This window comes from Brienomyrus brachyistius, chromosome 17 (assembly GCF_023856365.1).
Source record: "Brienomyrus brachyistius isolate T26 chromosome 17, BBRACH_0.4, whole genome shotgun sequence".
NCBI lineage: Eukaryota > Metazoa > Chordata > Actinopteri > Osteoglossiformes > Mormyridae > Brienomyrus > Brienomyrus brachyistius.
Genome location: NC_064549.1, coordinates 5,370,414 through 5,397,961, shown reverse-complemented (window position 1 = coordinate 5,397,961; position 27,548 = coordinate 5,370,414). Strand labels below are relative to the sequence as shown.

At 49.1% G+C, this 27,548-nt stretch overlaps 1 protein-coding gene across 9 annotated transcripts in view; it reads left to right on the top strand.

The window, feature by feature from the left end:
• Nucleotides 1-242: 242 nt before the first annotated feature.
• Nucleotides 243-27,548, top strand: part of ryr1b (ryanodine receptor 1b (skeletal)) — a 57,808-nt gene continuing 30,502 nt past the window's right edge. For 7 of the 9 annotated variants that reach the window (XM_048980285.1, XM_048980284.1, XM_048980277.1 and 4 more), the window contains exons 1-50: nt 243-470; nt 8,944-9,063; nt 9,156-9,257; nt 9,609-9,629; nt 10,910-10,984; nt 11,145-11,223; nt 11,323-11,435; nt 11,518-11,617; nt 11,863-11,959; nt 12,048-12,122; nt 12,888-13,044; nt 13,239-13,400; nt 13,824-13,945; nt 14,282-14,468; nt 14,648-14,783; nt 14,900-14,995; nt 15,101-15,219; nt 15,300-15,433; nt 15,563-15,804; nt 15,884-16,076; nt 16,240-16,456; nt 16,574-16,678; nt 16,798-16,901; nt 16,982-17,065; nt 17,260-17,419; nt 17,540-17,687; nt 17,946-18,151; nt 18,271-18,445; nt 18,574-18,782; nt 18,896-19,245; nt 19,421-19,550; nt 19,690-19,850; nt 20,067-20,229; nt 20,317-20,403; nt 20,647-20,873; nt 21,120-21,555; nt 22,405-22,941; nt 23,430-23,630; nt 23,744-23,855; nt 23,963-24,106; nt 24,224-24,497; nt 24,585-24,696; nt 24,817-24,949; nt 25,206-25,300; nt 25,469-25,604; nt 25,846-26,029; nt 26,145-26,253; nt 26,358-26,478; nt 26,645-26,814; nt 27,003-27,223. In XM_048980285.1, the coding sequence (XP_048836242.1) occupies nt 423-470; nt 8,944-9,063; nt 9,156-9,257; nt 9,609-9,629; nt 10,910-10,984; nt 11,145-11,223; nt 11,323-11,435; nt 11,518-11,617; nt 11,863-11,959; nt 12,048-12,122; nt 12,888-13,044; nt 13,239-13,400; nt 13,824-13,945; nt 14,282-14,468; nt 14,648-14,783; nt 14,900-14,995; nt 15,101-15,219; nt 15,300-15,433; nt 15,563-15,804; nt 15,884-16,076; nt 16,240-16,456; nt 16,574-16,678; nt 16,798-16,901; nt 16,982-17,065; nt 17,260-17,419; nt 17,540-17,687; nt 17,946-18,151; nt 18,271-18,445; nt 18,574-18,782; nt 18,896-19,245; nt 19,421-19,550; nt 19,690-19,850; nt 20,067-20,229; nt 20,317-20,403; nt 20,647-20,873; nt 21,120-21,555; nt 22,405-22,941; nt 23,430-23,630; nt 23,744-23,855; nt 23,963-24,106; nt 24,224-24,497; nt 24,585-24,696; nt 24,817-24,949; nt 25,206-25,300; nt 25,469-25,604; nt 25,846-26,029; nt 26,145-26,253; nt 26,358-26,478; nt 26,645-26,814; nt 27,003-27,223 (7,889 nt within the window). In that variant the 5' untranslated portion in view covers nt 243-422. The remainder of the gene's footprint in view (nt 471-8,943; nt 9,064-9,155; nt 9,258-9,608; nt 9,630-10,909; nt 10,985-11,144; nt 11,224-11,322; nt 11,436-11,517; nt 11,618-11,862; nt 11,960-12,047; nt 12,123-12,887; nt 13,045-13,238; nt 13,401-13,823; nt 13,946-14,281; nt 14,469-14,647; nt 14,784-14,899; nt 14,996-15,100; nt 15,220-15,299; nt 15,434-15,562; nt 15,805-15,883; nt 16,077-16,239; nt 16,457-16,573; nt 16,679-16,797; nt 16,902-16,981; nt 17,066-17,259; nt 17,420-17,539; nt 17,688-17,945; nt 18,152-18,270; nt 18,446-18,573; nt 18,783-18,895; nt 19,246-19,420; nt 19,551-19,689; nt 19,851-20,066; nt 20,230-20,316; nt 20,404-20,646; nt 20,874-21,119; nt 21,556-22,404; nt 22,942-23,429; nt 23,631-23,743; nt 23,856-23,962; nt 24,107-24,223; nt 24,498-24,584; nt 24,697-24,816; nt 24,950-25,205; nt 25,301-25,468; nt 25,605-25,845; nt 26,030-26,144; nt 26,254-26,357; nt 26,479-26,644; nt 26,815-27,002; nt 27,224-27,548) is intronic. The other 2 variants (XM_048980282.1, XM_048980283.1) reach the window with 2 other exon arrangements.

Genomic DNA, 27,548 nt, shown 5'->3' with positions numbered 1-27,548 from the left:
CTCACCTGAGCCATCAGTGCTGGGTTCGAGTACCCACAAACCCCTGGGGCCTGAGGTCCCTGGCATACTATCTGCATGTAGCACTGGCTAACTGGTATGGAGGGGGGCTGGCCGAGGTGGGAACAAACATGGATGTGTAGTGGGGGGGTGGTGTGGGTGGCTGTCGTGCGGGTCCTTGGCCCCTCCTCCCCCCCCCCCCCAGTCCCATCACCCAGAAGCCGGAGACAGAAATCTGTTGAGTGCAGCTCAGCCTGCCACTCCCTCTCTCACAGCCGTGAGAACCACAGGGCGCCTGCCGTCCTCTGGCAAACACACACACACACACACGGAGAGTGAGGAGAGAGCGAGGGGGCGACGGGAAAGCGGGGAGGATTTTCTCATTTCTCCCGAGGAGCTGAGCAGAAGATAACCTTGGTATAAGCATGGCAGAGGCACCGGAAGGGGAAGAGGAGATTCAGTTCTTGCGGACGGTGAGTGCTGGTCAGTCTGTTGGGGAGCCACAGTCTTTACGGGATATTGTGGGGGGCATCAGTGAAGCACAGTGAAGCACAGTGAAGCACGGGCTGCTGTGATACCCGTCCCTTAAGTGGGGCCGGTCTCGTTTTTCTTTGTGGAACCTGTCCGCATCTCCCTCAGTGAATACCCTGCCCTCCTGCCTACCAGCCGGTGTGTTTTTAAATGCAGAATTCCCAAACTCCACTGGCCTATATATCGGACGAGTCTGTCTCTTTGCCTTTAGTGCCGCGCTCCATGTGCACCGCGTCTTCGCCTCTCTCGTCTGCTCCTCCTCTGGTCCGTAGCCACCTCTGTTTTCCGTGTGTCTGCATTTGTCACTTTATTCTGGTGCCGGGCTGCTCGTGTAATGCCGCGGCGGTGAGCGGCTGGCTCCGTGGGAGACCGGGCGTGGGGCTGGCCGCTGTGCTGATACCGGCTGTTTGGAGGAGGCTTCGTGTATCCGAGTGCTCTGCCTGTGCGGCGGCCGCGTGGCCATGCCGGGGTCCTCTGTCGGGGCCGCTTCACCGCCGTCTATTTTTATCATGGTGGCGCAGAGCCCCCGTCAGGCGATGCTGGGGCCGCGGAGGGGACGTGTGCTCCCCAGTTCGGCAGGGACAGCTGGCCGGGCCCTTCTTGCTGACTGTGCCCTCCCCTGCCCCCCCCCCCCCCCGAGTGTGAGCAGACGTGAGCACAGGGGGCTCATACTTAGTGAGGAAATGGACTGTGCAGTCCAAGGTGGGGGAGAAACAAGCAATGATCATTAAGAAACAAAGGACAGAGACGCATGAAACATGCCCTCTGGGTGCATCTCGGCATTTACGTTAATTTTTTTGTATAGCCTGGGGATACAGCTCAAAGACTCACAAACAGAAGTAGCGTTCAGAAATAGCCTGTGTGGCACCCTATGCTAAGGTGGCAGTGGTGAGCTGTTGTCGTCTGCTGGGGTCAGAGGTCAAAATGGAATGATCTGATTGGTGTATGCTCAAGTGATCTTTTTAAAAGAGGAGGAACACAACAGTTTAGACACTTGACTGTTACTTCACAGTGTGGTGACCTTGCTCCGGCTGACCGGCAGATGGTTACTGAGATGGGCGAGTGGCTCGATCCCCCTGCACAGATCCCACTTACCGCCCCCCTGCGTTCACCTTGCAGGTGTGGAGGGAGAATGCTGGGATTCCCTCCTCGATTCCCTTTCGGAGAAAAGCAATTAGTTCCTGCAGAGAGAATCCGGCTTCTCTGGGAATACCCCACCTAGTTTCTGTCCAGGCATTTAGGATGGGGGTCCCTTTTTCAGCTTATAAACCTGTGGGGGGGAGGGGGGGCAGAGCAAGCCCCCTCCCCCCCCAAGATTAAAAAAAGGGAGAGAATGACAGAATAAGGGGAGAGCAAAGCATGTGGCAGGGTAATAATGTCAGCTCATATGAGTAATATGATAATTCCGCGTTATGCACCCTGTTGTGTATTGTGTGCCTGGCCCCCCATCTGGAATGTTCTATAGTGCGCCACCTGCTTTCTGCCTGTCCTGTATTTGTAGATTTCATGGCCCTTCAGCAAAGGCTCCTTGAGTTTTACATGCAAGCTCAAAATATTGTCAAATTGGGGAGAGTAAGGCCTTAGGTTTTTTTTCAGATATCTTTATATAAAATCATGGAAAATCCTTTTAATGTTACGTCAGATGTCTTTGTTTGTCTGCCTAGTTAGCTAGTTAAAGAGGACCGACGTTAGGTATTATGCCTCCTGCTGCCGGTTCACAGAACAGCACACAGTGGCCGGCCCATGCGGAAGGCCTTAGTGAGGGCAGCTCTGCTGTGTCTTTCTGTCCTGTAAGCTCAAACGACCTGTTTATCGGAGAGCTGTCCCCGTGACCGGCTTCCGCCATGCTGTACGCTGCTAGAATGAGTTCCTAGCTTTGAAGCCCAGGCTGAGAGCCTGTTTGCTGTGTGTCTGGAAACTCCCAGTCGTTTTATATACGCACGTTGAAGGCAAGTCAAAAAGCATTTATTAATATATCTGTGGTTGTATATAAACACTTCCTGACTTGCCTCTAGTACAGAATACAGACCCTCACTCTCACCTGGCAAGCGGGCTGACGCTTAGGTGCTGTCCTAACTTTGTTTTCTGTGTGCCCCCCCCACCTGCTGTATAACTGTCTGAGCCTCGGGGGGGCTGATGGTGGAGTCCTGTGTCCTACTTCATCTCTCAGAGCACTGCGTATATTTATATGTGGGGAGGGTCATGGACACTGCCCCTTTTCCTCCTTGGTGAGGTTCTGTGGTGTGATGGATGTCCTGGATGTTATCGTGAGCACTGTGGTCTGTCTGCGTTAGGCTTTCCGGATTCCTCGGTATTCCTGCCGCATCCTCGAACTCTTATTCCCACTCAGCCCCCCCCCCCCCTTACTGACCATAAACTTCAGACTGATATTAATTAGAGCGAAAAGCCCCCATGAGACAAGAGTGGGTATCTTGGGGGTGGAGAAGAGGCGGCGGGGTTGAGGTTATTCATATTCCGCGGTATTAGATTAACTATTGGCATTTTAAAAGCTCACAGAAGTCACTATGACTTCTGTGAGAGGGCGGATGTCTGTGTGTGTGTGTGTGTGTCAGATAGACAGGTAGAATGAATAAGACCAGAGAGGATCTGACCATACGGGCAAGCGTGCATTGCGTGTTGTGTGGGTTCGGATCCGCATCGAGGTGTGAAATCAGCCTCTCTGCAGGCCAGCGCAGTGTTAGATTAACACATCTACACCCGGGTTCAGAGTGGCCTCCTGTTCCTTCAGCGCCGTTCCATAGGGGCATTTTACGCAGAACAGATTCCCGCCCAGACACTGACCTCCGTCATTCTAACAGGAACGGTGACGTGTCGTTGCCGACAGCAGAGCTCCTTGCTACATTGCGTCTCCTGGAAGCAGTCTGCCGTTATCCGTGTGGACGTTTCAGATGAGGAGTGGGGGGATTAGGGTGCGGGGGGGGGCACATGGGCACTCCTCAGTTGGCCCACGTGCTTTTCTCTCGGACAGGGTTGGAGATTAAGCTTAACAATTGCCTGAGGCAAGTGCAAAAAAACTGAACAACTAGCCTGTTGGCCGATAAAAGAAAATGCAAGTCTGCCTACATTTCTACTGAACCATCCCTGATGGTCAGTAGGAAAAATACTTAAGTTTCACGCCCCCACCTCTGGGTAATTCCTCTCAGGTTCTCAGCCTGCTGTGTGCGAAGCTGGAAGCTGTTCATGCCGCCTTCTATTGATCGTCGAAACGGCTGCAGTGTTGGAACCAGCTGAAGCTGGCGAGGACGCTAACAGCATGTGGCACATCTGGTCAGGTGTTTAAGCCACATAGCATTGCAGAGAAGGTTAGCCTCATGTTTGTCCCGTGCTGTGGGTTTGCCGTGGACTGTAAGTCGGGGGAATTCCTGTTTGACTGGAAAATGCTCTGACAGACTAGCATGGTGATCAAAACATGAACCGACGAGAGGCTTCCGGAACAGTCTCCAGAACCCACAGCTGTTCTGCGTTTGTTGTGATATTGCGCTTTTCAGACCTTCGCGAACGGGGTCTTACTGTATGTGTCTGTGTCTGTGCGAGTGGCGCCTGTAGACAGCTGGTTCGGGTGTACCGTGCGGTTGTGAGCAGTGTTTCCTGCCCACTGACACAGGGGCTGGATGTCTGTTAGGCTTTGAATGGTGACGTTTAAGTGAGCCATGTGTCTGATGCTCTTTAGTGGGACAGCCTGGTCACTTGCGTTTAAATACCTTGCTGTTTTTGTGCCCCACTTGAAGCATCGTGTAAATCTTTTTTGACTAGTCGTAGGCTAACTTACATCTTTGACTGTTCATATCTCGGTTGCCATGGTATTAGCTATGGGGGTGCTTGGTCTACAGCACTGCCCTGCCATGGTGTTTGTCCGGTGGAGCGTGACACGTGCTGGTCTTACTCTGTCAGGCCCCCCCCACCCTTTCCCAGTGTGGCGCTCCTAAGTATCTGCTGGTCAGCAGTCCAAGGGAATGTGAGAGTGACAGGTGTGTTTTCCGAAAATAGAGGGCTGGTTGTGTGGGGGGGGTGGGGGTGGCTTGGAGAGCGTGATCAAGGAAATGAGTAAGACAGGATGGAAGAAAATGGAGTCAGAGGCGGAGGGGAAAGATGGCAGGGGAGAAAGGAAGAGGGGATGCGGTGGAGAATATGGGCTTAAGGCAGTGAATGATGACTGTCATTAGGCTGAGAGGAGGCAGAGACTCAGCACGGGGGTGTGAGGAGAGGCGGGGGGGGGATCAACGGCTGATTGGGCGAGACGGAAAGTTCTGGTGTGGAATTTTGATGTGTCACGTCTGTCGTATTTGCGGCTCATACTTTACAGTCTGCTGAGTGAGGTGAAATGTAACATTTAATTTAATTTCACATCACTCAGCAGACATGAACATGGAAGTCGCAAATAAAAAGAAATAAATTCTGGTAGTCTGAGTGAGGGAGGGGTGGCTTTTCAAACGTCATAAGTGAACAGTGAGTGTTTTTTGTGTTTTTGTGTTGCAGGCCATTTGTTAGCGCTTAAGAGTATCGATGTCTTGGTGGAGAGCTCACGCCCTGGGAGATGTTCAGGGCTTAGAAGGCTTCCTGTGTTTCTATGGGGGAGAATAATAATTCTTGCAGTGCTTATGAATTTGCTTAATAAGGCTTTTTCTGCCAGTCCCAAGGTCTCATGGCTGTAGTGAAGAATTGTGTGGAACACAAGAGGGCTGTAAGGCAGTGGCCTGCTGTGCCGTGGCTTTCACAGAGATAACCAGCTGCACGAACGGTCAGTATCAGGTGTACTGAGCTGTACCGAGGTGAAGCCGCAAGAGTTGACTCAAGCCACTGAAGGGGTTATTTTTAGGAGCTTGGAGGAGAAGCAGAGGAAAATTAAACGTCCTGGAGAATGTTCCGGCTGAGCTGGGCTGGTCTCTGAGGAGGGTATCAGCAGGCCCTACCCCTGCCTAGACCTCTTCTCTCTGTGCCTCCTTGTACTCTGAACTGCTGGATTTTTTTTTACATTTCCGGCCAAGAATGTTCGGGAGCTTTCGGAATCGGGCTTCTTCGAAAAGACCGAGTCCTCCGCGCTTCCTCCCACGCCGACTCCCACTGTTCTCCATCTAGCACCCCTTAGCAGCCTGCCGTCTGCTCTTTCTCTCCCTCTCTCTGTCCTGCCAGCAGTGCTGCATCTAATCACCAGCTGGATAGTGAGGAGCCACTGGCAGGAGAAGGCCTTCCAGAAGAAGGTCCCAGCTGAGCCAACTAGACCTGGCAGACTCTCCTCTTATTGGCTAAGGTTTCCTTTGCGGTTTGCAGTCATTCGCAGTATCACTTTGTGGGTCAGTTGTTTATGTTAATATTTATAAGCTTATTTAATTTTTTGGATTCATCCCCATTATACCTGATATCCTAACCTTACTGACAAGAACACGGAAATGATATTCTGGGTATGGATTTTTGTAGGTACACAACAGATCCGTTTAAGCACCCAGCGATATTATTCTGGGTCAGGCATGGCCATCTAATCGAAGGCTTTCTTCTAACAAGGTGCTGTGATCTTAGGTCTAAGGTTTTGTCCACCTCCTAGATGGGGAAGCCCTGCTCCCACAAGTCATCATATGCAAAATTCTTCAGAACACATTAGGACGCAGTAAGTTAATATGTCCCAATTCCTTGATCTCAAATTGCGAAACTTCGGGGATCTCCTGAATGCTCTTCCCGTGTTCTTCTACCTTGAACGTCTCGCGCACTAGTGAGGTGGTGTCAGCTGGCAAACGTCCACCTCTGCATGGTCCAGCATGACACACCCATCCAGACATGCCTATGTGGCCACCTGGCAGCCGGGAATCAGTCAGGGCTGTCATGTTTGGATGAGTTCAATAGTCCGTGTCACTGAAGGCATTTGCATTAAGCTAGAGCTCGTCAGCCGTTTAGTGTCCCGGCTTTGTCTGAATCTGGCTGAGCGGTACAGTTCCCAGTGGACTGACTTGGGGCTCTGCGGGGCTGTTTACATGGGGCCACATGTCCACAAAGGGCTGTGTTAAGCCTTTGGGTTTGCACCATTGTGCTAAGCAGTTCTTGGAATGGGGAACCATGGGGAGCATGTGGTTAAATCTGTCTTAATTGGATGTACATGACACCTAAATGTTTTCTACCAGAAGGCCCAACTGTATCTTAGCTGACTTTAATTTAACATCTGTATAGCAATCTGTTTTGGGTCTGTAAGTGACATCTATCTATCTATCTATCTATCTATCTATCTATCTATCTATCTATCTATCTATCTATCTATCTATCTATCTATCTGTCTATCTGTCTGTCTGTCTGTCCGTCCGTCCGTCCGTCCGCCCGCCCGCGTCGATGTTTATTGACTTGATTGATGACACGCAATGACATTATACATTTTGTAGTGTTTTGCTTGGCCTATCTCTGATGCTGCATGCCATGTCTCTGTCTGGAAGGAACAGCCTTGCTGACATGACACACACAACATGGGAGACAGAGTCTGTTCTCATCATACATCCTTGGCAACACGCTGTTAATGAAAATCCAATTGATTTTTCTTTTTTTTTTTTCCCCATCTGTGTGAAACACGGTGAGGCCGACTACGAAGAGTCATGGTAGCAGGCCTGTAGAATTGGAATCAGAATACTTTTATTTGTTTTTACTTGAACAAAAAGTAGAAGGAGCTTGTATTGGTGGTGGCATGAGTGTGCAATGTAAACATGCAGCTGAGACCAAACTTCAGTAAACAGAATAAGGATTAAAAGAGAATAAGAAAATGTGCTATAAATAAAGAAAGAAAAAACAAACACGTAGACTTATATAAGGGAGAGATGTGTTCATAGACCTAGACACAAAAGCAGGGTGCTTTCGGAGGTGCAGTTTTGAAGTTGCCATGAATTTCCTGTTTGCACCTTCGGCGGGTAGATGCACTTTTGAGGAGGTGGCTTCGTAAACTGGGTGTGATCCGAATCGGTCTGGCCTGTGTGGAGGTCCCACCGAGGTTCCTCCGGTTCCACTGCGTTCTTGGACGTTATTATGCTGTCATCTGATCTCCGGAGCCGGCTGACTGCTTTTAGAAGTAAGGAGCTTCGTTACACTTCCATATTGGGGGGGAGGGGGGGGGGCAAAAGCGGTCCCCCCGGATCATGTCCAGAGGTCCAGAGGACTTAAGTCACTCCGCTACAGGGTAACCAGCTTTCCACACAGGAAAGCGAGCCGCCGGTCATACGCAGGGCCTGGAAAACCCCAAGGTCCATCAAGTCAACACCTTTTAAATAATGTTGGGTAACGCATTACACTAACTGCACCTTCGTAGAGACATTCGGAGGACTTTCAGGGCACATTCATTATGCACTCATAGGACATTCAGTGCAGCTTCGTAATGCATTCATAAAGCACTCATAGAACATTCATAAGCAGTATGTAAATATGCCTTAACATCATTATATTATGTGATTATACAGTTTTAATGTTTATCATATAATGTTTGTTATGATTGTACAGTACATTAAAGCTAGTAAGGTATGTTAGAATGTTAAGGTATACTTACTGGCTGCTTATGACTATTCGATGAATGCATTATGGACATTATGAAAGTACAGTTAATGTAAAGCATTACCTAATGTTGACTAACAGTCTTACACGTAGATCTTTTAGTTGAATGTTTATTTCAAGGTGGGAACTGGATTTGTAGAGGCTGTTTCTCTGGACTGAATATATAAGCTACTCGAATGGATGAATCATACACAAATACAACAGAGTGCTTAGATGGATTTTTTGTCCTTGTAGGGAAATGTCAAGATGAAAATCTGACTAAAATTGATACAGTTTGCGATAAAACTGAGCTAATACGTCGAAAGGGGTGGCTTGGTGAGCTGAGGGCGGTTTAATGAGGAGGATGGAGAAATGAGTGGGAATTGATAACGGCATCGTGCTAATGATACCAGTCGGGTGCGGTCCGTCCCGACACACAGGCTATGCCAGCTTGACAAGCGCTATGGACGCCAGCCATTATAGAGATTAGGGTATTTAAGAAAGAGAAAGGCGGAAGGTGAGAGAGTGGGAGAGGAGAAAGGGATGGAAGGATATCATTACCTACTGACAGACTGGTAGGAGCAGCTGAGAATGTGTGGGGGCTGGGGGGGGCCACTCGGGGGCCCGATAAGCTGCTTTGTTAGCGTTAATCTCAGTGTATAACCGTTCTGTGAATATGCCTCTCTGATCACGTTCGTCTGTGATTTATGTGTATTAAACTCCAGTGTCCATTGACCACACTCTCCTGTCCATGTGCCCTTTGACCATCTGACCCATGACCTCTCGACCTGTGCCTGTTGACCACACCGTCCAGACCATGTGACCTCAGACCACCTGACCCCATGGCCCTGATTGATTGCCCTTTGACCTGCCCTGTCTTCCCTAACCTCGATCCTCCTCCAGGAAGACCAGGTGGTTCTGCAGTGCACTGCAACAGTAGTGAAGGAGCAGATCAAACTGTGTCTGTCCAGTGAGGGCTTTGGGAACCGCCTCTGCTTTTTGGAACCCACCTCCAACGCCCAGGTACAGTGCTTGTCCCGCAGCTCTGCGCTTCACCCACACTGACCTTCATGGGCCAGGCGTTTCACTGCGCTTTCTGTGATGCTGCCACGCAGAATGTGCCGCCAGATCTGGCTACCTGCTGCTTCACCCTGGAGCAGTCTCTCTCGGTGCGAGCCCTGCAGGAGATGCTGGCCAACACCGTGGAGATGAACGAGGTAGGATCCGGCGTGCGGGTAGGGTTGCTGTTCGGGGGGGTGAGCGCCATGGGGGCGAGGTGCCGAATTCAGTCACCTAAAATAGGCCTGATGTATCTTTCTTTTTACAGCAGGTCATGTCAGCAAGACAAAGTCAACCTGATTAAAATAAATACAAATAATTTTTTTCCCCGTCTTTCTTGCCCTCGTGAGCAAGGTGATTGTCACGCTTATTATCTCGTCGGCACTCGGGAGATGGTGTTCCCGAGCTTCAGTTCTGGCCACGTCTGCTGCCGGATCTCATTTAAGATCCTTCTTTCTCTCTTCTGTTTCTTTTCCGACCCCCCCAAACCCCCCCATCTGCTAACGTAGGGAGTCGATTTGGACAAATGGGTATGTCTTTGCACATGTCTCCACTCCCGAAGCACCTTCTTGTCCCCCCCCACCCTCCCCACCCCCACCCTCTGGAAGCTGGAGACTCACTCATCCTACTCAATGTCCTCTCCTATGACTTGATACTACAGTAGTTCCCCTTAGGGCCTCTGTACGCCTGTCTCATAGTTTGTTCAGTGGTTTCGTGGCTGACACCTGAACTGGTTTCTGTGTCCGTTTGAGGTCTGTCCTTGGAGTGTTTGAAGCAGTCCTTATCTTGTCCTAGAAACTTTTCCTGGTACCCATGTCTCTCCCGCTGCCGGTGTCTATCTGCCGTTTTGCATTTTGTTCATAACTGTCATGCCGATTTCTGGTCCTTACCATCCCAACACTCTGCGTGTTCCTGACTCCCCACTGACAGCGTTCCACTTAATTTGCTACCTTCCTTGGTTGCTCTCATCTCTTGTCTTTGTGTTTTTTTTTTCCTCCCATCCCTGCCCTGCCCGCTGCTTATCCAACCAAGCATGACCCCCCCCCCCCCAACCACCACCCTTTAGACTTTGTTCAGCTCTCCTCAACCCCTAGTCCCAAAGACCACGTCTTTGGACGAGTGCATCAAGCTCCCCATTAAACCCACCCAGGCAGTGTCAGGCTATATAGCGCAGTGTGCTTCAGCTTTAACCTACAGAGTGTCCAGCAGATAATGACCTAGGTGATCCCAGACCCCCACGGCACAAGGTCCGGCGATATGTCCGCTGTGCCTCTGTGGTCCGAGTGGGGACATCTGTCAGCTGAAGGGATAGCCAGACACGCTGGGCTTTTCACAGGGGGCAGTCCCTCCCCCAGTCTCGCCTTGCCATGTGTCCTGGTGGGTTAGGTATGCAGTCGTACCGTGGGTGAGGCTGTTCACAGCATCAGCAGCATTGTTCTCATTGTCCTACTGGGCAATGAGAAAAGGTAAGATTTTTTTCTAAAAGATTTTTGCAGACGTGTTTTAATATGCCGTGGTGCGATAGTTGAAAGAGACACATTTTGCATACGGAGGTGTCAATATTACCTGTGATTTTATCTGCATTTTAACCAGATTTAAAGGTTCTGCCCTTCTCTCTCTACAGTGGTTGAAGTGACGTGATTCGCAAATTCATTACCATTCATTTTGTTGTCTTTTGTCATTCTGCTGTTGCCAGGCCCTGTGCTCTGTGGTAACTCACTGGTCTTTGTGTTCCTACTGGTAGAAGCTGGGATTAGCAGACTGTTTTTTATCCATCTGGTAACCTTTTTTTTGGCTTTTGCATGTCCAGTCGTCCCAGGGTGGGGGTCACCGCACCCTACTGTACGGCCATGCCATTCTTCTCAGGCACTGCCACTCTGGAATGGTGAGACTGATGTATACCGAGACAGTTAGTCTTTAACGACAAATAACAATGAATGTGGATCTGAGAAAGTCGTTTGTCTTTCGTGTAAAAGACATGGATGGATGTGGAATCATGGAAAGTTGGACCTGATGTTTTGTTTTTTTTTTTGTTCCTGTCTTAGTACCTCAGTTGCTTGACCACGTCTCGGTCTCTTACGGACAAGCTAGCCTGCGATGTGGGTTTGCAGGAGAACTCCACAGGTAGGTGGCTGCATGAGGGAAGCAGAGCCAGACTAGAAGGTCTGGCCATTTGTAGGAACCTTCAAAACCAGATAATGCTTGCGATTGTTTATCTCTAAGGGGAAGCATGTTGGTGGACCATCCACCCGGCGTCCAAGCAGAGGTCTGAAGGTGAGAAGGTCCGGGTGGGAGACGACCTCATCCTGGTCAGCGTATCCTCAGAGCGATACTTGGTGAGGCTTCTTGGACTACAAGTGTCATGTTTAGCTGCTTGGCGGAATATTCTGCCCGGTCCGACTAAACCCGTCTTTTCAGCATCTGTCCTACGCCAGCGGGGACCTGATGGTGGACGCCTCCTTCATGCAGACCTTGTGGAACATGAATCCGGTGTGCTCGGGGTGCGAGCTGGCAGAGGGTTAGTAGTGCACCATGCTGTAGTCTGTAACAGAAGTGTCACAGCTTCCACACGACTCCTCCTAGGGCCAGCAGCTCAGCTTATGAGTCCATGTCCTTCACATGTCCTCTATCTGCTGCCTGATTTCAAATGCTCTGTTTTAAAAGATCCACCTGCTGATGCACAGTGAGCTTGTTAGACCCCTCCCCCAGCATGATAGCTTTTGCCTCATCTTCTCTCTTTCCTCTCTTCCTGCCCCCCCCTAGGCTACCTGACCGGTGGACACGTTATCAGGCTCTTCCATGGTCACATGGACGAGTGCCTGGCCATCCCCCCCCCCGACCAAGGGGACGACCAACGTCGGTGAGGTGTTTGTTTTCTGAGGCATTGCCTTTTTGGACCCAGCGTCTGCCTCATGGCTGACCCTAACCCCTGCACCCCCCCTCTCCAGAATTGCTGAGTATGAGGGAGGCGCCGTCTGTAGCCAGGCCCGGGCTCTGTGGAGATTGGAGCCCCTGCGGATTGGGTGAGCTGGATGTTTCACCTCCAATATCTGGGTCATTCTCACCAACCTGACAATTTTTCCAAGAAAAAATTACAATGAAATATAGGGCTTGTTTTTTTCATGTGGAGCAGCTGATGTCTCCTTAACGTTTTAGTTCAGTGCAAAATGGCTGCTCAGAGAGTCAGGACCCCAGTTTTACATCCCATCTGAAGAACGGCACCATTTTTATAGCACAGTGTCCCTATCACTGCACTTGGGCACTGGGATCCACACAGGCCACAGGATAGGCTCCCCTAGAACTAAGTAATTTTTTTGGTCTGATTTAATGATTTTTTTTTTTTTTACTATTTTGCCCAAATAGGTAGCCAAAAATCTCATTACTGTAACAGTATTAAGACCAAATGCCATAAGTGTTTAAGTGTTTATTAAATGTTTATAAAGCTTTATTGCATGTAACCCACAGCAATCATTTAGAATGACTTCAGGTTTTTTTTTCATTTTTTTAATGTTGAATGTTTTGTTAATTGCATAAATAAATGGTAATATATATATATATATATATATATATATATATATATATATATATAATATAATATAATAAAACTACCACGGGGCAAAATCTACAGAAGACAGTTGTCTTCAAACTAAGTTTAAAACTGAGAGAGTGTGAGATTGACCCATCTAGCGACTGGCAGAGGATAATCACCTTTCCAGTCCCACTCCCCATTCTTTGTTTCCCGCTGATATTTGTGTACTCTCCGTCCCACCTCCTTTCCGTCCCTGCAGGTGGAGCGGTAGCCACATGAAGTGGGGGCATCCATTTCGCGTGCGTCATGTGACCACAGGCCGATACCTGTGCCTGCATGACGAGAAGGGCCTGATGGTCCTGGATCCCAAGCGAGCTAACACCAAAATGTCAGCTTTCTGCTTCCGAGCCTCAAAGGTGCGGATTGTGACCATGGGTCCGAGCTGCCCACTTTCCTTTCTGTGTCACAGTCCAATTAAATGGCCCTGGCATCAGAATTAAAATGGGTAGTTTTCATCCCTTTCCTGTTTTCTGATTTTTTTGTGTCCCTCGTTCCTCCCTCCTCCACCCTCGGCACTGTCTCCGGCCTCCTACCATAACCCCCTGAGCAGGAGAAGACGGAGGTGGCCCCAAAGCGTGACATTGAGGGAATGGGCTTGCCAGAGATCAAGTATGGGGAGTCCATGTGCTTCATGCAGCATGTTTCCACGGGCCTGTGGCTCACCTACGCTTCAGTGGATGCCAAGGCCCGCCTAGGACCTCTCAAGAGGAGGGTAAGGGAAGCAGAGGCTTTCTACCCAGGGTGGGAGGTGTTGGAAATGGGTAGGGTTGAGTATTGCACGAGTGGCATCACATTAATGAATGAAAGAGAGATTAATGAATGAATGTTACATTTATACAGCACTTTTCAAGATACCCAAAGCACTTTAGAGAACCAATGGGGAGCTACTTCTGAATCAGAATTCACTTTATTGGCCAGGTACAACTGCATACACTAGGAATTTGTTCTGGCAGTATTGGTGCATACAAGTTAAGAAAAGTAATATAAAAAAAAAAAATACATAATACATAATAATAAAATAGTTAAAATAGTGCAGAGCTCTTCTCAACCACCACTATTGTGATGCCCTTACATGGATGATGCATGGATGCATGTTTACAAAGCACTTTCAGACTGACCGCCTTCCCTCTCCCAGGCCATCCTGCACCAGGAGGGACACATGGACGACGCGTTGTGCCCCTCCCGCTCACAGATGGAGGAGTCACAGGCGGCCCGCATGATCTTCAACACCACGGGTCTCTTCACACAGTTCATCAAGTAGGACCCCCAGCATTTAGGAGAAACCCAGACAAACTCCTTGATTGGATGTGATCAATGATTAATATTCTTATGGAGCATGAAGTTGAATTTCATCAAGAATCTAGGATTTCTGTAATCGATCTTTATTTGGTCTTTATTGTCATGCCATTTATATACATTTAATACAATCTTATATATATATATATATATATATATATATATATATATATATATATATATATATATTCCACAGGCATATTTCCTCTGTGTTGACTCGGCCTGTAGGATTTTGATGGCATCAACATGCTTCTAACAGTCCCTTCGTTTCTATTTGTCCTTCTCCTGGTTTCTCAGGGAACTGGATGCTCTGAATCCAAAGAACAAGAAACCCACACCACTGTCCCTGTCCCTGGATCGAGTGGTCCTCTCCCTGCAGGATCTCATCTTCTACTTCAGCTACCCTGAAGATGACCTGGAGCACGAGGAGAAGCAGACCAAGCTGCGCTCTCTCCGTAGCCGGCAGAACCTCTTTCAGGAGGAGGTTTGTACTGAAACGTCTTAGTTATTAGAAAGTTTAATGGCAAAATGTAATAACTTATTTTATTATAACAGTAGTTTGGCTCATTAGCTCAACTTCAATTTGACACAGTCCTCGCAACCTACTGTCTATTTATCTATTTATCTTTCTTGTCCTCTGTGTACTTTGAATGCCGTGTTCAGGGCATGATCACCCTTGTTCTGAATTGCATCGACCGGCTTAATGTCTACAACACGTCTGCCCACTTTGCGGACTTCGCTGGCGAGGAGGCCGGCGAGTATTGGAAGGAGATCGTCAACCTGCTGTACGAGCTGCTCGGTAAGCCACCAGTATCTGGAATGACACTTGCATGCAGATTCACGTGTCCTGTTGATGTCTGGTGAGGAGCTACAGCATGCTGTGGTCGTTCATACTTTCTGTTTCTCTTTTCAAAGCTTCTCTGATCCGAGGGAATCGCTCCAACTGTGCTCTCTTCTGTGATAATCTTGACTGGCTGGTCAGCAAATTGGATCGTCTGGAAGCCTCTGGAGGTACCACCCATACAGTATTTTCATATCCGACTTAGCCAATCTTAGCATCTGTTGACTGAGTAAATAAGTGACAATTAATATTTCATCTGTCTTCCGACTTGACAGGGATTCTGGAGGTGTTGTACTGCATTTTGATCGAGAGCCCAGAAGTGCTGAACATCATCCAGGAAAACCACATCAAATCAATCATCTCCCTTCTGGACAAACACGGGCGCAATTACAAGGTCAACCGCTGGAATGATCATGTGGTCAGCCTCCGCATGCTGATTGGCTGGCCTACACATGCGTTCTGTGTCGCCCACAGGTGCTGGACGTGCTTCGCTCTCTGTGTGTGTGTAATGGTGTGGCTGTCAGGTCCAATCAGAACCTCATCACTGAAAACCTGCTGCCAGGTCGTGACCTCCTATTGCAGACCAACTTAGTGAACTATGCCACCAGGTACATTAAAAAAACTATAAATATTATTGTAGCGTACTTGTTATATGTAACGTTATAAAAAAAAAAAGTCATGCAATATTCAGGCAGGGATGTTTTATAATAAGATCTCTCTGCTGCCTCCCCCTTAAGTATGAGGCCAAACATCTTCCTTGGGTCGTGTGAAGGCTCCACACAGTACAAGAAGTGGTACTTCGAGGTGGTTGTTGACTACGTGGAGCCGTTCGTGACAGCCCAGGCTGCCCACCTGCGTGTAGGGTGGGCTATGAACATAGGCTACAGCCCATACCCTGGTGGGGGTGAAGGCTGGGGCAGCAACGGAATTGGGGATGACCTCTATTCCTATGGTTTTGATGGCCTTCATTTGTGGTCTGGTGAGTTGGGCTGGCCAGGATTTCTCCTGCATGTGACGGCGCACACCGACTTCCTTCCTTCCTTCCTTTTTCTCCCCAGGGCACGTCCCCCGCGCCGTGGCCTCACATAGTCAGCACATTCTGGCGGCAGATGATGTCGTCAGCTGCTGCCTTGACCTCAGTGTGCCCAGCATCTCCTTCCGCATCAACGGTCATCCCGTCCAGGGCATGTTCGAGAACTTCAACGTGGACGGCCTCTTCTTCCCCGTCATCAGCTTCTCCGCGGGTGTCAAGTGAGGGTCTCAAGGAGTGCGTGGAGCAGAGAGTGCTAGAAAGCCTCGCGCATTTAGAAGAGAGGGATCCTGAGAAGCGCTATGAGTGTCCGAGGAGTGTGAAAAAAATGTGGATAAGTAAGTAAACAATAATCATCTTATCCGTCTTCATTTTGCTTCTCAGAGCCCGCTTTCTTCTTGGTGGTCGCCATGGGGATTTCAAGTTCCTCCCACCCCCTGGCTATGCACCCTGTTACGAGGCCTTGCTGCCTAAGGAGAGGATGCGTATCGAACTCGTGAAGGAGTACACGCACGACTTCGATGGTGTCCGCAGTATGCTGGGTCCCGTGCAATCGCTCACGCACACCTCCTTCACACCCTATCCCGTGGACACAATTCAGGTATGGCTCACGCGTTTATAGTATCCACGCCTTCTCTGATGGTACTGTCCACTGTCTTGTTTGTTTTCGTCTTGTCAGGCCCTGATGATATTGGCATGGTCACTTATGTCTTTTCAGATCGTGCTGCCCCCCCATCTGGAACGCATCCGGGAGAAGCTGGCAGAGAACATTCATGAACTGTGGGCGGTGACCCGCATCGAGCAGGGCTGGACTTATGCAGCGGTAAGCTCCTGGTCACTGATGAGGAACCAGCAATGATCGTCAAGAAATATTCATACTATAACGACAAGACATGCGTAGCCGCAATGCAGACATCAAGTCTGTCCGTGTTTCTCCTTCAGTTCCGGGATGACAACAAAAAGCTGCACCCTTGCCTGGTGGATTTCCAGAACCTTCCAGAGCCTGAGCGAAACTATAACCTTCAAATGTCTGGCGAAACCATAAAGTGAGTTCAAGACAAGGCAGAAACTGAATCGCCTCATCTCGACAGCCTTGACCTCATGATACCTTCTTGTGATTATGCAGGACTTTGCTGGCCCTGGGGTGCCATGTGGGGATGGGTGATGAAAAAGCAGAGGAGAACCTGAAAAAGATCAAACTTCCCAAGACGTAAGTTCTGGTTTCCATGTGGAGTAAAATTTCACTACAAAGCAAAGAGATTAAGTGAGCATTGCCTCAAAGTCCAAAGCCATGACGCTTCTCCATAGACAGCTGTTTCTCTTCTGGAAGCTCAAGGTCAACGCAGCCTTATAGGGACCTCATGGTGACCATCTCCTTGTCTCCATGTGTCTGACTCCCATCAGCTACATGATGAGCAATGGATACAAACCTGCCCCCCTGGACCTTAGTCATGTCAAGCTGACACCCAACCAGAATACCCTGGTGGAGAAACTAGCTGAGAATGGGCACAATGTGTGGGCACGGGACCGGGTGCGACAGGGCTGGACCTATAGCATTGTGCAGGTGCCTCCTGGTCCCTTTCTCTTCCCATTTATTGTACTGTGGTCTCTCAATATCAGACTTTGTGCCATTGCCGAAGGTCTTAAATGTTACTGAAATGTCTTGTCCTTATGTGTTGCCCAGGACATTATGAATAAGCGCAACCCTCGCTTGGTGCCTTACAACCTGTTGGATGAACGAACCAAGAAAACGAACCGGGACAGTGTGTGCGCCGCTGTGAGAACACTCATCGGCTATGGGTACAACATAGAACCTCCCGATCAGGAGAGCAGTGAGTGGTGCTTTTATTCGAACGTCACGGGGATTCATGCATTTACAGTTACGTGAGCTTGTGGCTTTTACCTTGGTGTTGTCTTGCTCATCTTGAGTGGAACCTGGTATGGTCATCTCATTCACACCGTGTTTGGACTGTGGGATCTGTAATTATCATGTTTTGTAGGGGTTACCAGATCTTATGCAGATACTTGGTTTTCTTAGCGTTGCTCTCTTGGTTTGTACCTTTCTTGTGTTTTTCCTACATCTCCTGCAGGTGGCCATGGTATGGAGAATGGACACACTGACAAGGTGCGCCTGTTCCGAGCTGAAAAGTCATATGCTGTGACCCAGGGAAAGTGGTACTTTGAATTCGAGGCTGTGACACCTGGGGAGATGAGGGTGGGCTGGGCCCGACCCAGCGTTCGATCCGACATCGAGCTGGGAACAGATGAGCTGGCTTTTGTTTTCAATGGGAACAAGGTCAGACTTCCATGCCCACCTGCCCATAAATTATAAGTCTTTCATTCAAGTTTCAGGTTGTCTTCATTATGGCCTTCTGGATTATTGTTTTCTAAAGTGCTCTCACCTACCTCAAACAGGGTCAGCGATGGCACATTGGCAATGAACCTTTCGGCCGTCAGTGGCAGCCGGGTGACGTAGTAGGATGCATGATCGACCTGGCAGAGAGGACCATCATGTTCACCCTCAACGGGGAGATGCTCATAAGTGACTCTGGTTCCGAGATGGCCTTCAAGGAAATTGAGATTGGGGAGGGTGAGAGAAAGCAGATCAGATGGATGCCAGGGAGTGGGTTCAGATGGAGATGGATGGAGAAGCAGCATGTACTTGTTGACCGGAGATGTTTCTGCAAACTGCAGCTTGGCGACTCCTTTTTCTTTTAGGCTTTATCCCCGTGTGCAGCTTGGGTCAGTCCCAGGTGGGCAGGATCAACCTGGGCCAGAATGTCAGCAGCCTTCGTTTCTTCTCCATATGTGGCCTCCAGGAGGGTTTTGAGCCCTTCGCCATCAACATGAAGAGAGACATTACCATGTGGTTCAGCAAGAGTCTGCCCCAGTTTGTTTCTGTGCCAACCAACCACCCGCACATAGAGGTCTGTGGTGAAGTACGCATGAAGACATGATCCTCACACTCACATTTTTTCCATCTCTTTTGAGGTTGGTGTTTCCCTTCTCTCTCTCTCTCTCTCCTTCTGTGACCTCGTAGGTTTCTCGTGTGGATGGGACAGCGGACACTGCCCCCTGTCTGAAGCTGACCCACAAGACCTTTGGCTCTCAGAATGCCAACACAGATATGCTGTTCATGCGGTTAAGCTTGCCAGTCCAGTTCCATGAGACCTTCAAGGTTCAGGCCGGGGCCACACCCCTTACTCGTGCCCTCACCATCCCTGAGGATGATGTACTGGAGGTGGAGCCGGACTCTGAGTATGAGGTGCTGAAGAAGTCAGCGAGCCGCAAAGAGCAGGAGGAGAAGGAGGCTTCCGTGGCCAGGGAGGTCCCCGGTGCCAAAGCGGAGAATGAGAAGGACGTCACGACAGAGAAGGTCAAGAAGAAAGGGTGAGAAATTAAATCTATAACTAGAAATAAGGAAAGGCAGAGAACGGCTGTGGTGTTTTCAGAGAGGAATGGAGTTGGTAGGGTGAGTAGGAACATGAGAGTAGCTTTGCTAGACTTTTGAGGAGAAGCAGAATTTTTAGCTTTTTGGCCATTTTTATTGTATTGTTCTTCTCAGGTTCCTATTCAAAGCCAAGAAAGCTGCCATGATCACCCCCCCTCCTGTGGTACCCACAATGCCCCGCTTGGTGCAAGATGTTGTCCCAGATGATCGAGACGACCCAGAAATTATTCTCCACACCACCACGGTCAGCCATTTCATATTTACTCTTCCCACTGAAACTGGATCACCACGTGTGTCCAGCCTCATCAGACTGTTAGTATTCCCCAGGAACGGTCCAGACGCTACGGCTCACACTCCTCCTCACTTTACCCATTTCTCTGTAGTACTACTATTCTGTGAGGATCTTTGCCGGACAGGAGCCCAGCGGCGTGTGGGTGGGCTGGGTGACCCCTGACTTTCACCAGTACGACCTGCACTTTGACCTCAATAAAGTGCGTTGTGTCACTGTTACTGTTGGTGATGACAAAGGCAACATCCATGGCAGGTAAACACACACACACACACACGGGTTTGTAATTATAGCTTTGTGGGGACTCTCCATTCATTTCGATGGGGAAAATTTTAAACCCAACATGACGACCTTAACCCCTACCCAGCCCTATACTTTAACTATAAGTAACCAAACAAAATATAAGTATTTTGGCAATGAAACTCAATCTGTGCTCACCTCTACTGGTATTTACTTCCTGCCCTCTTCCAGCATGAAGCAGAGCAACTGTTACATGGTGTGGGGGGCGGAGTTTACCAGCTCCCAGCAGGCCTGCTTCAGTCAAGAGGACCTGGTGATTGGCTGCCTGGTCGACCTGGCAACTGGGCTGATGACCTTCACGGCCAATGGGAAGGAGATGAATACCTTCTTCCAGGTGAATAGGGAGAATCCCGGTGACGCTGGAAGTGTAGGAGGTGTTTTTGTGCAGAGAATCTCAGTGACCCCATGATGTGCGTTTTAGGTGGAGCCCAACACCAAGCTGTTTCCCGCCGTGTTCGCCGTGCCTTCCAGCCAGAACATGCTGCAGGTGGACCTGGGCAAGCTCAAGGTCAGGAGCTTTTCTGTATTTGTGGTTTGTGGTTTTTCTCATTCCTGCCCACACTACAGCTATTCTTTAGCGTCAGTGCTTGTCCCACTCTTTTCATATTCTTTCATTTTCTAATATGTTGATTTGTTTTTAATCACGTCAACTATAAGTTGTTTGTACTAAAAAGCAGGATGGATGTAACAGAGCTTCCTCCTTTGAATAGTGACCCGTGCTGGTTTTGCTCCTCCTCCCTTCCCTCCCCAGAACATCATGCCCATCTCAGCCGCCATGTTCCAGAGCGAGCGCAAGAACCCGGTCCCGCAGTGCCCCCCGCGCCTAGACTTCCAGATGCTGACGCCAGTGATCTGGAGCCGAGTGCCCAACGGCTTCCTGTACCCCGAGGTGTCACGGGTCAGTGAGCGGCACGGCTGGATGGTGGAATGCACTGAACCGCTCACCATGATGGCTCTGCACATCCCGGAGGAGAACAGGTCTGTGCATGCTGGGGCAAGGCTGGGGGAGGGGCGGATGACGGTGCCCCCACCGGCTTGTCCGGAAAGCTTTAATTGTCTGGTTCAGTCTCTGTGTCAAGTAATTACTGCTAAATCAGTGTTTCCTAACCTAACAGGGAAAGAACTAAGCGACATAAGGCTCCAGCCCTCCAGGACTGGAGTTTGATACCCCAGCCGTAAATCACCACTCTGTCTCTCTCTGTGTGTCTGTTTCATCTGCTGCAGATGCATCGACATCCTGGAGCTCTCCGAGCGCCTGGACTTGTTAAAGTTCCACTACCACACCTTAAAGCTGTATTGCGCTGTGTGTGCGCTGGGCAACAACCGTGTAGCACACGCCCTCTGCAGCCATGTGGATGAATCGCAGCTGCTGTACGCCATCGAGAGCACCTTCCTGCCAGGGCCACTGCGCAGTGGCTACTATGACCTGCTGATCAGCATCCACCTGGAATCGGCCAGGCGCGCGCGCTTGCTGACCAATCGGGAGTTCATCGTGCCCATGACGGAGGAGACGCTCAGCATCCAACTGTACAGCGAGGGCCACGCCCTGCCCGGGGTGGGCCTCACAACCTGCCTGCGGCCCAAATCACACTTTTCACCAGTGGGTTTCGTGAACACCGACCCGGACATCTACACCCTCAGCCCCATAATTCCCCTGCAGGTAAATGCTTAGGTGGATCATCGGGATCACGGCATGTTGGTCCAGATGGGATAAATGAAAGGAAACTGCTCGGATATACAGACGTTAAAATTGCTATTTCAGAGGGACAGAGACAAAAATCACTTCGCCGTACAGTAGTCCCCTGTATCTGAGGGTAATACGTTCTGGTGCTACCAAGTGTGATTAGTAAGTGTCAAAAGAAGAGGCAATTATTGACTGTTAATTTACTGTGGGTTACAACAGGTATAGAAAGGGTTTTCATAGTTTTTTAGCTCCATAGTTTTAACATCATGTTTTGCCTGCCGTGCAGAGCCAGAACAATCCAAGGACCCCATGAAATACCATAATTATTCTGTACATACATATGGTAAAGATTAGCTGATAAATGACACACAGTAAGACATTACCAATATTAAATGCAGTAATGAAACAGTACATTTTACATTATTATGCAGTACAGACAGTATATACTGTCTGGATTGAAGGGGATTCTGACGTTTTAGCCTAGTTTTCAGAAATAGCAATGAAAAAATATTGTGTCAAATGATGATGGAGGAAAATCGTGCTTTTTATTCGCCTCAAAGGATGAAGGAACAATGAAAAAGCAAAGGCTACTGTTAAGTAACCCCTAATGAGAAAGATTGGTTTATAAATGTCTTAGCTTATTATGGGTACTTACCAGCTTACTTGCTTGGCGCTCAGTTTGAAACGTATTAACTTTTTTCAATGAATAACTCAAACCGCAGGTGCTGAAACATAAATTCAGATCTTCAGATGTTTCCCCATCAGTTTGGGATAGGGAGATGAGCGTTCTGATCCCTGACATTAATGTGTTGACTCATGCTACAGGTTCTGAAGATCAAAGCTATCAGCATGCTGACGGAGGCTGTGTTTGATGGGAGTCAAGCTGTGCGTGACCCAGTAGGGGGCAGTGTAGAGTTCCACTTTGTGCCGATCCTCAAGCTCATCAGCACTCTCCTGATCGTGGGTATTTTTGAAGATGAGGACGTCAAGCATGTCCTAAAGATGATTGACCCCTCCGTCTTCAACGGCAAGGAAGCGCAGGTGGCCGAGGAGGAGGAGGAGGGCGAAAAGGGAGAAGAAGAGGAGGCAGTTGCCGAAGAAGAGGGAGGGGAGGCCAAGGGTCTTGATGGAGAGCTGGAGGATGAGGGAGTGGGAGAGGAGGAAGAGGAAGATGAACTGAAGGCTTTGAAGTCAGAGACGGAAGATGTGGAGGAAGGAGAGGGAGAAAAGGAGGGTGGAGAGATGACCGCAGAGGAAAAGGAAAGGGAATCTGGACCTAAAGAGGATGAAGTAAAAGAGGAAGAGGAAGCACCAGAGGAAGGCCTGCTCCAGATGAAGCTCCCAGAGTCTGTGAAGTTACAGGTGGGTTTATAACACGATGGGTGTTTCTCAGTATGCATACTTGACCGTGTTCCCGTTTTACATTATCTTCCATTGCCAAAGACCAGTTCCAATACTCATGAACAGAAGTACAGAGGATGGTAAAAATCCCCAGATGTCATTTTTGACCTTCCCCAAATATCAAGGACGCATCAGTTGCATTCACGTCAAATGAGACTAATCCCTTGATTCGTTCCTGGGAGACAAGTTAGCAAGACCTCTCTTGCCAAGACCACAAATATGATCTTTGCCTTCTTGGTATTGAGAATCACCCTATGTGTGTCAACCCTGTGCCACTCCAACACATGTAAAGCTAAAAGCTGCGTGAATGTTCCTTCTCTAAAGGAAAGACTTACCAAGAAGTGACTTTTGGTGTTGAGTTTATGGGTATCGCTTATGAAAGTGCTAGCTGGATTTCAACTAGGGTTGGAGCGAAGGGTCTGACTGTCTCTGTGCTGCTTATACCCCAGATGTGCACCCTTCTGCAGTACTTCTGTGATTGTGAGCTCCGGCACCGCGTGGAGGCCATAATCGCCTTCTCAGACTCGTTCATCAGCCACATACAGACTAACCAGCGACAGCGGTACAATGACCTGATGGTGGCATTCACTATGACTGCAGCGGAGACCGCTCGCAGGACCCGCGAGTTCCGCTCACCTCCACAGGAGCAGGTACAGGCCTTATGCAGACACTTTTCTGCTGTAATCATGGTCTGAGCCTTTTTCTGTATTAAAAAAAGTGGGAAATCACTGCTCAATCACTGCGTTATATGTGTCTGTCCTAGGTTATGCTACTCACAAACTTCAAACATTCACCGGATGATGAGGAGTGTCCTGTCCCCGATGAGGTTCGGGAGGTTCTGCAGGAGTTCCACAAGGAACTGCTGTCTCACTGTGGTCAGTCCCGCGTTTCAGCGATACAGGAAGTCTTTGATCTAACAATGCTGCATATGATGTGAGGAACGGGAGGCTGATGTTTGTGCTCCGCCATGGTTATTTCTTAGGGGTTCACCTTGAAGAGGAGGAGGAAGAGGAGGAGGTAGACACCTCACTTCGTGGAAGGCTCCTGAGCTTGGTGGAGAAGGTCAAGTACCTCCGGAAGAAAAAGGAGGAAGAAGAGCCTGAGTCAGAGGAAGAGCCCAAACCCTGTAATGCTCACCATGATGTCTGCATCCGTGTCTGACTTAGAGCAAGTGTTTACCTTAATGTTCCCCTGATGTTTTTAACTGAAGGTGGTTTTCCTCTTCTGTCACTTCTCTATCAAGCCACCCTCCATGAACTCATCTCACACACCATGATCCACTGGGCCCAGGAGTCTTTCATCCAGAACCCAGAGTTAGTGCGGGTCATGTTCAGTCTGCTGCACCGGCAGTACGATCCACTCGGGGAACTGATCCGTGCGCTACCTAAGGCGTACTCCATCAATGCCGTGTCCGTGCAGGACACCATGGACCTCTTGGAGTGTCTTGGTCAGATCCGTTCTCTGCTCATTGTCCAGATGGGACCCGAGGAAGAAAGGCTCATGATTCAGAGCATTGGGTCAGTGCACCGCCAACGCCGGATGTTCACTTCAAGGCCCGGCTCTGTTCTTTAAGTGATTACTCATCCTTTGTTGTCATCCCTTAGAAACATCATGAACAACAAGGTGTTCTACCAGCACCCCAACCTGATGCGTGCGCTAGGCATGCATGAGACTGTAATGGAGGTCATGGTCAATGTTCTGGGAGCTGGAGGGGAGGTACAGTCAACATTAGCAGCCTCTTCCAGCAATTCCCTCAGAATTTCCATTTATTCATCCCTGCATTTGCTTCTTGTTGTGTTGGTGTCTGTTAACTTCACCTTGGTTCTCTCTCTGCAGGCGATCAGATTCCCACAGATGGTGACTAGCTGCTGTCGTTTCCTGTGTTACTTCTGCCGCATCAGCAGACAGAATCAGAAGTCCATGTTTGACCACCTCAGCTACCTGCTGGAGAACAGCGGCATTGGCTTGGGTGAGAGACACTGTGTGAGCTGCTACAAACATGTACAAGGCTACAGTCCATGCCAGAGGAGTTGTACTATTACCCAACTTTAGTCAATGAGGTTGAATACATCAAGAGATTATTCGACTGGTCTTGTGACCAGTTTCATGTGGTTTAAGCGTTTCTCGGTTCTTTAAAGGTGCAGTTGACAACGCTGACATAAGACAGAGGTTCAGAGGAATTGTATCTGTGGTCAGTGGTCATGTTTTGTGATGTGCACTTGCAGGAATGAGTGGCTCCACCCCTCTTGATGTGGCAGCAGCCTCCTGTATTGACAACAATGAACTGGCGCTGGCTTTGCAGGAGCAGGACCTGGAGAAGGTCAGTCATCTCTTTGTGAGCTTACTGTGAGGTCACACAGCTGAAACACTGACCGATGCTTTTCACTTCTCCGGTTTCTCTCTCTCCTTTCCTCCTTCCCCCTCTGTCTTTTCTTCGTACATTGTGCAACCGAACTCACTTCTCCTCCCCATCGTTTTTGTCGCACAGGTTGTGACATACCTGGCAGGTTGTGGCCTACAAAGTTGCCCCATCCTTCTGTCTAAAGGCTACCCTGACATAGGGTGGAACCCTTGCGGAGGAGAGCGATACCTTGATTTCCTTCGATTTGCGGTCTTTGTCAATGGTTAGTGCGCTGTCACTGTCCTCTCGCAGAAATAGCTTTGCAACTAGAAGATATAGAGTTTGATTTTCAAGAGACTTTGTGTTTCTGAACGGAGTAACATAAAGTTCACTCAGCAGTTTCTGACTGGTTAAGTATATGTAGATGATGGAATGTTCATTGGTCCTTTTTAATGAGAAGATTATGCTATGAGCTCAACTGCAGCCGTTTGCAAGTGGAATCTCTGCTGTGGTCTCTTATGTAGGGGAGAGCGTGGAGGAGAATGCCAATGTTGTGGTCCGTCTCCTTATCCGGAGGCCTGAGTGCTTCGGCCCGGCCCTAAGAGGTGAGGGTGGTGCCGGGCTGTTAGCAGCCATAGAGGACGCCATCAAAATCTCTGAGGATCCAGCCAGGGATGGACCTACTCCCAAAAAGGACAGGCGTTTCATGTAAGAAAGGAACACAGTGCAACAAGATGGAACAAGATGCCCTTCCCTGTCATCCCTGCTGATTCCTTTTTGATGGTGCTGGTTTCTAATTTAGTATCAAAATTTCTTCTCCTAGGTTTGGTGGAGAACAGCAGGAGGAGAACCGTGTGCATCTTGGTCATGCCATCATGTCATTCTACTCAGCTCTGATTGACCTGCTGGGCCGCTGTGCTCCTGAGATGCATGTGAGTTGCAGAGGCTGATGTGTTGCGTCTTACTTGCCGGAATGGTGGCGATAGTGGTTAAGCACAATGAGTTGCTATGAAGACGTTCTCCATTCTCCATACAGCTGATCCAGGCTGGCAAGGGTGAGGCACTAAGAATCCGGGCTATCCTGAGGTCCCTGGTGCCCATTGATGATCTAGTGGGTGTAATCAGCTTGTCCGTTCAGATCCCAAGCTTCGGGAAAGGTAGGGGAGTGAATTGTACCATATTCCAGCTGAACATGGCCTCACAAAAGTGGGTCACTCCTTTGTTGATCCTTTCCTGTAGAAAATATACCCATTGATTTCTTCTCTTTACATTTTGAAGTTCTTATCTCTTCTTTCTCCTGGTTCTGTCTCTCTTGCCATCCAGACGAGAGCATTATTGAGCCAAAAATGTCTGCCAGTTTTGTCCCAGACCACAAAGCCTCCATGGTGCTATTCTTGGACAGAGTCTACGGCATCGACAACCAAGACTTTCTCCTGCATGTGCTGGAGGTGGGATTCTTACCAGACATGAGGGCAGCAGCTTCCCTTGATACGGTGAGTTCTTAATTTTCGATGCTTCTTAAGCCACTGTGTGGGTTGTGTTTTCACGTGTGGTCTATTCAGCCATCACCTGAGAACTGTCTGTCTGTTGGTACCTTTGTATTTGTCTTGTATGTCTTCTATGAGTTTTCCTTGATGCATTTAAACCTTCTCCCCCTCACACATTAAATTGTGCCTTCTAGGCTGCCTTCAGCACCACTGAGATGGCACTGGCCCTCAACCGCTACTTGTGCTCCTCCGTATTGCCTCTGCTCACCAAGTGTGCCCCGCTTTTTGCTGGCTCTGATCACCGCGCCATCATGATCGACTCCATGCTCCACACTATCTACCGGCTCTCCCGGGGCCGTGCCCTCACAAAGGCCCAAAAGGACGTCATTAAGGAGTGCTTGATGTCACTTTGCAAGTGAGTGGCGTCTCCCTTGCCAAGTTCAATATGTCCCTCGGTCAACGAGGGAGGGGCTTGCATTTCACTTCGTTAACCAATCAAGCTCTTCATTACGTGACATCACCGCATTAATTAAAACCAGTGTTTTCTGTTAAGTGGCAAGGTGCACAGATTTCTAAAGTACCTGATTTATTGTGCGTGCCTTTTGTTAAGATAAGCATAGACAAAACACAGGAATATGCTCACCTGCAAAGCCTGTGCATCTTTATTTTATGATCCCAAGCACAGGGGTTTACCCCGCTGAGCCACACCACTGCTGTCCTGATGGCTGGATGACAGGCAG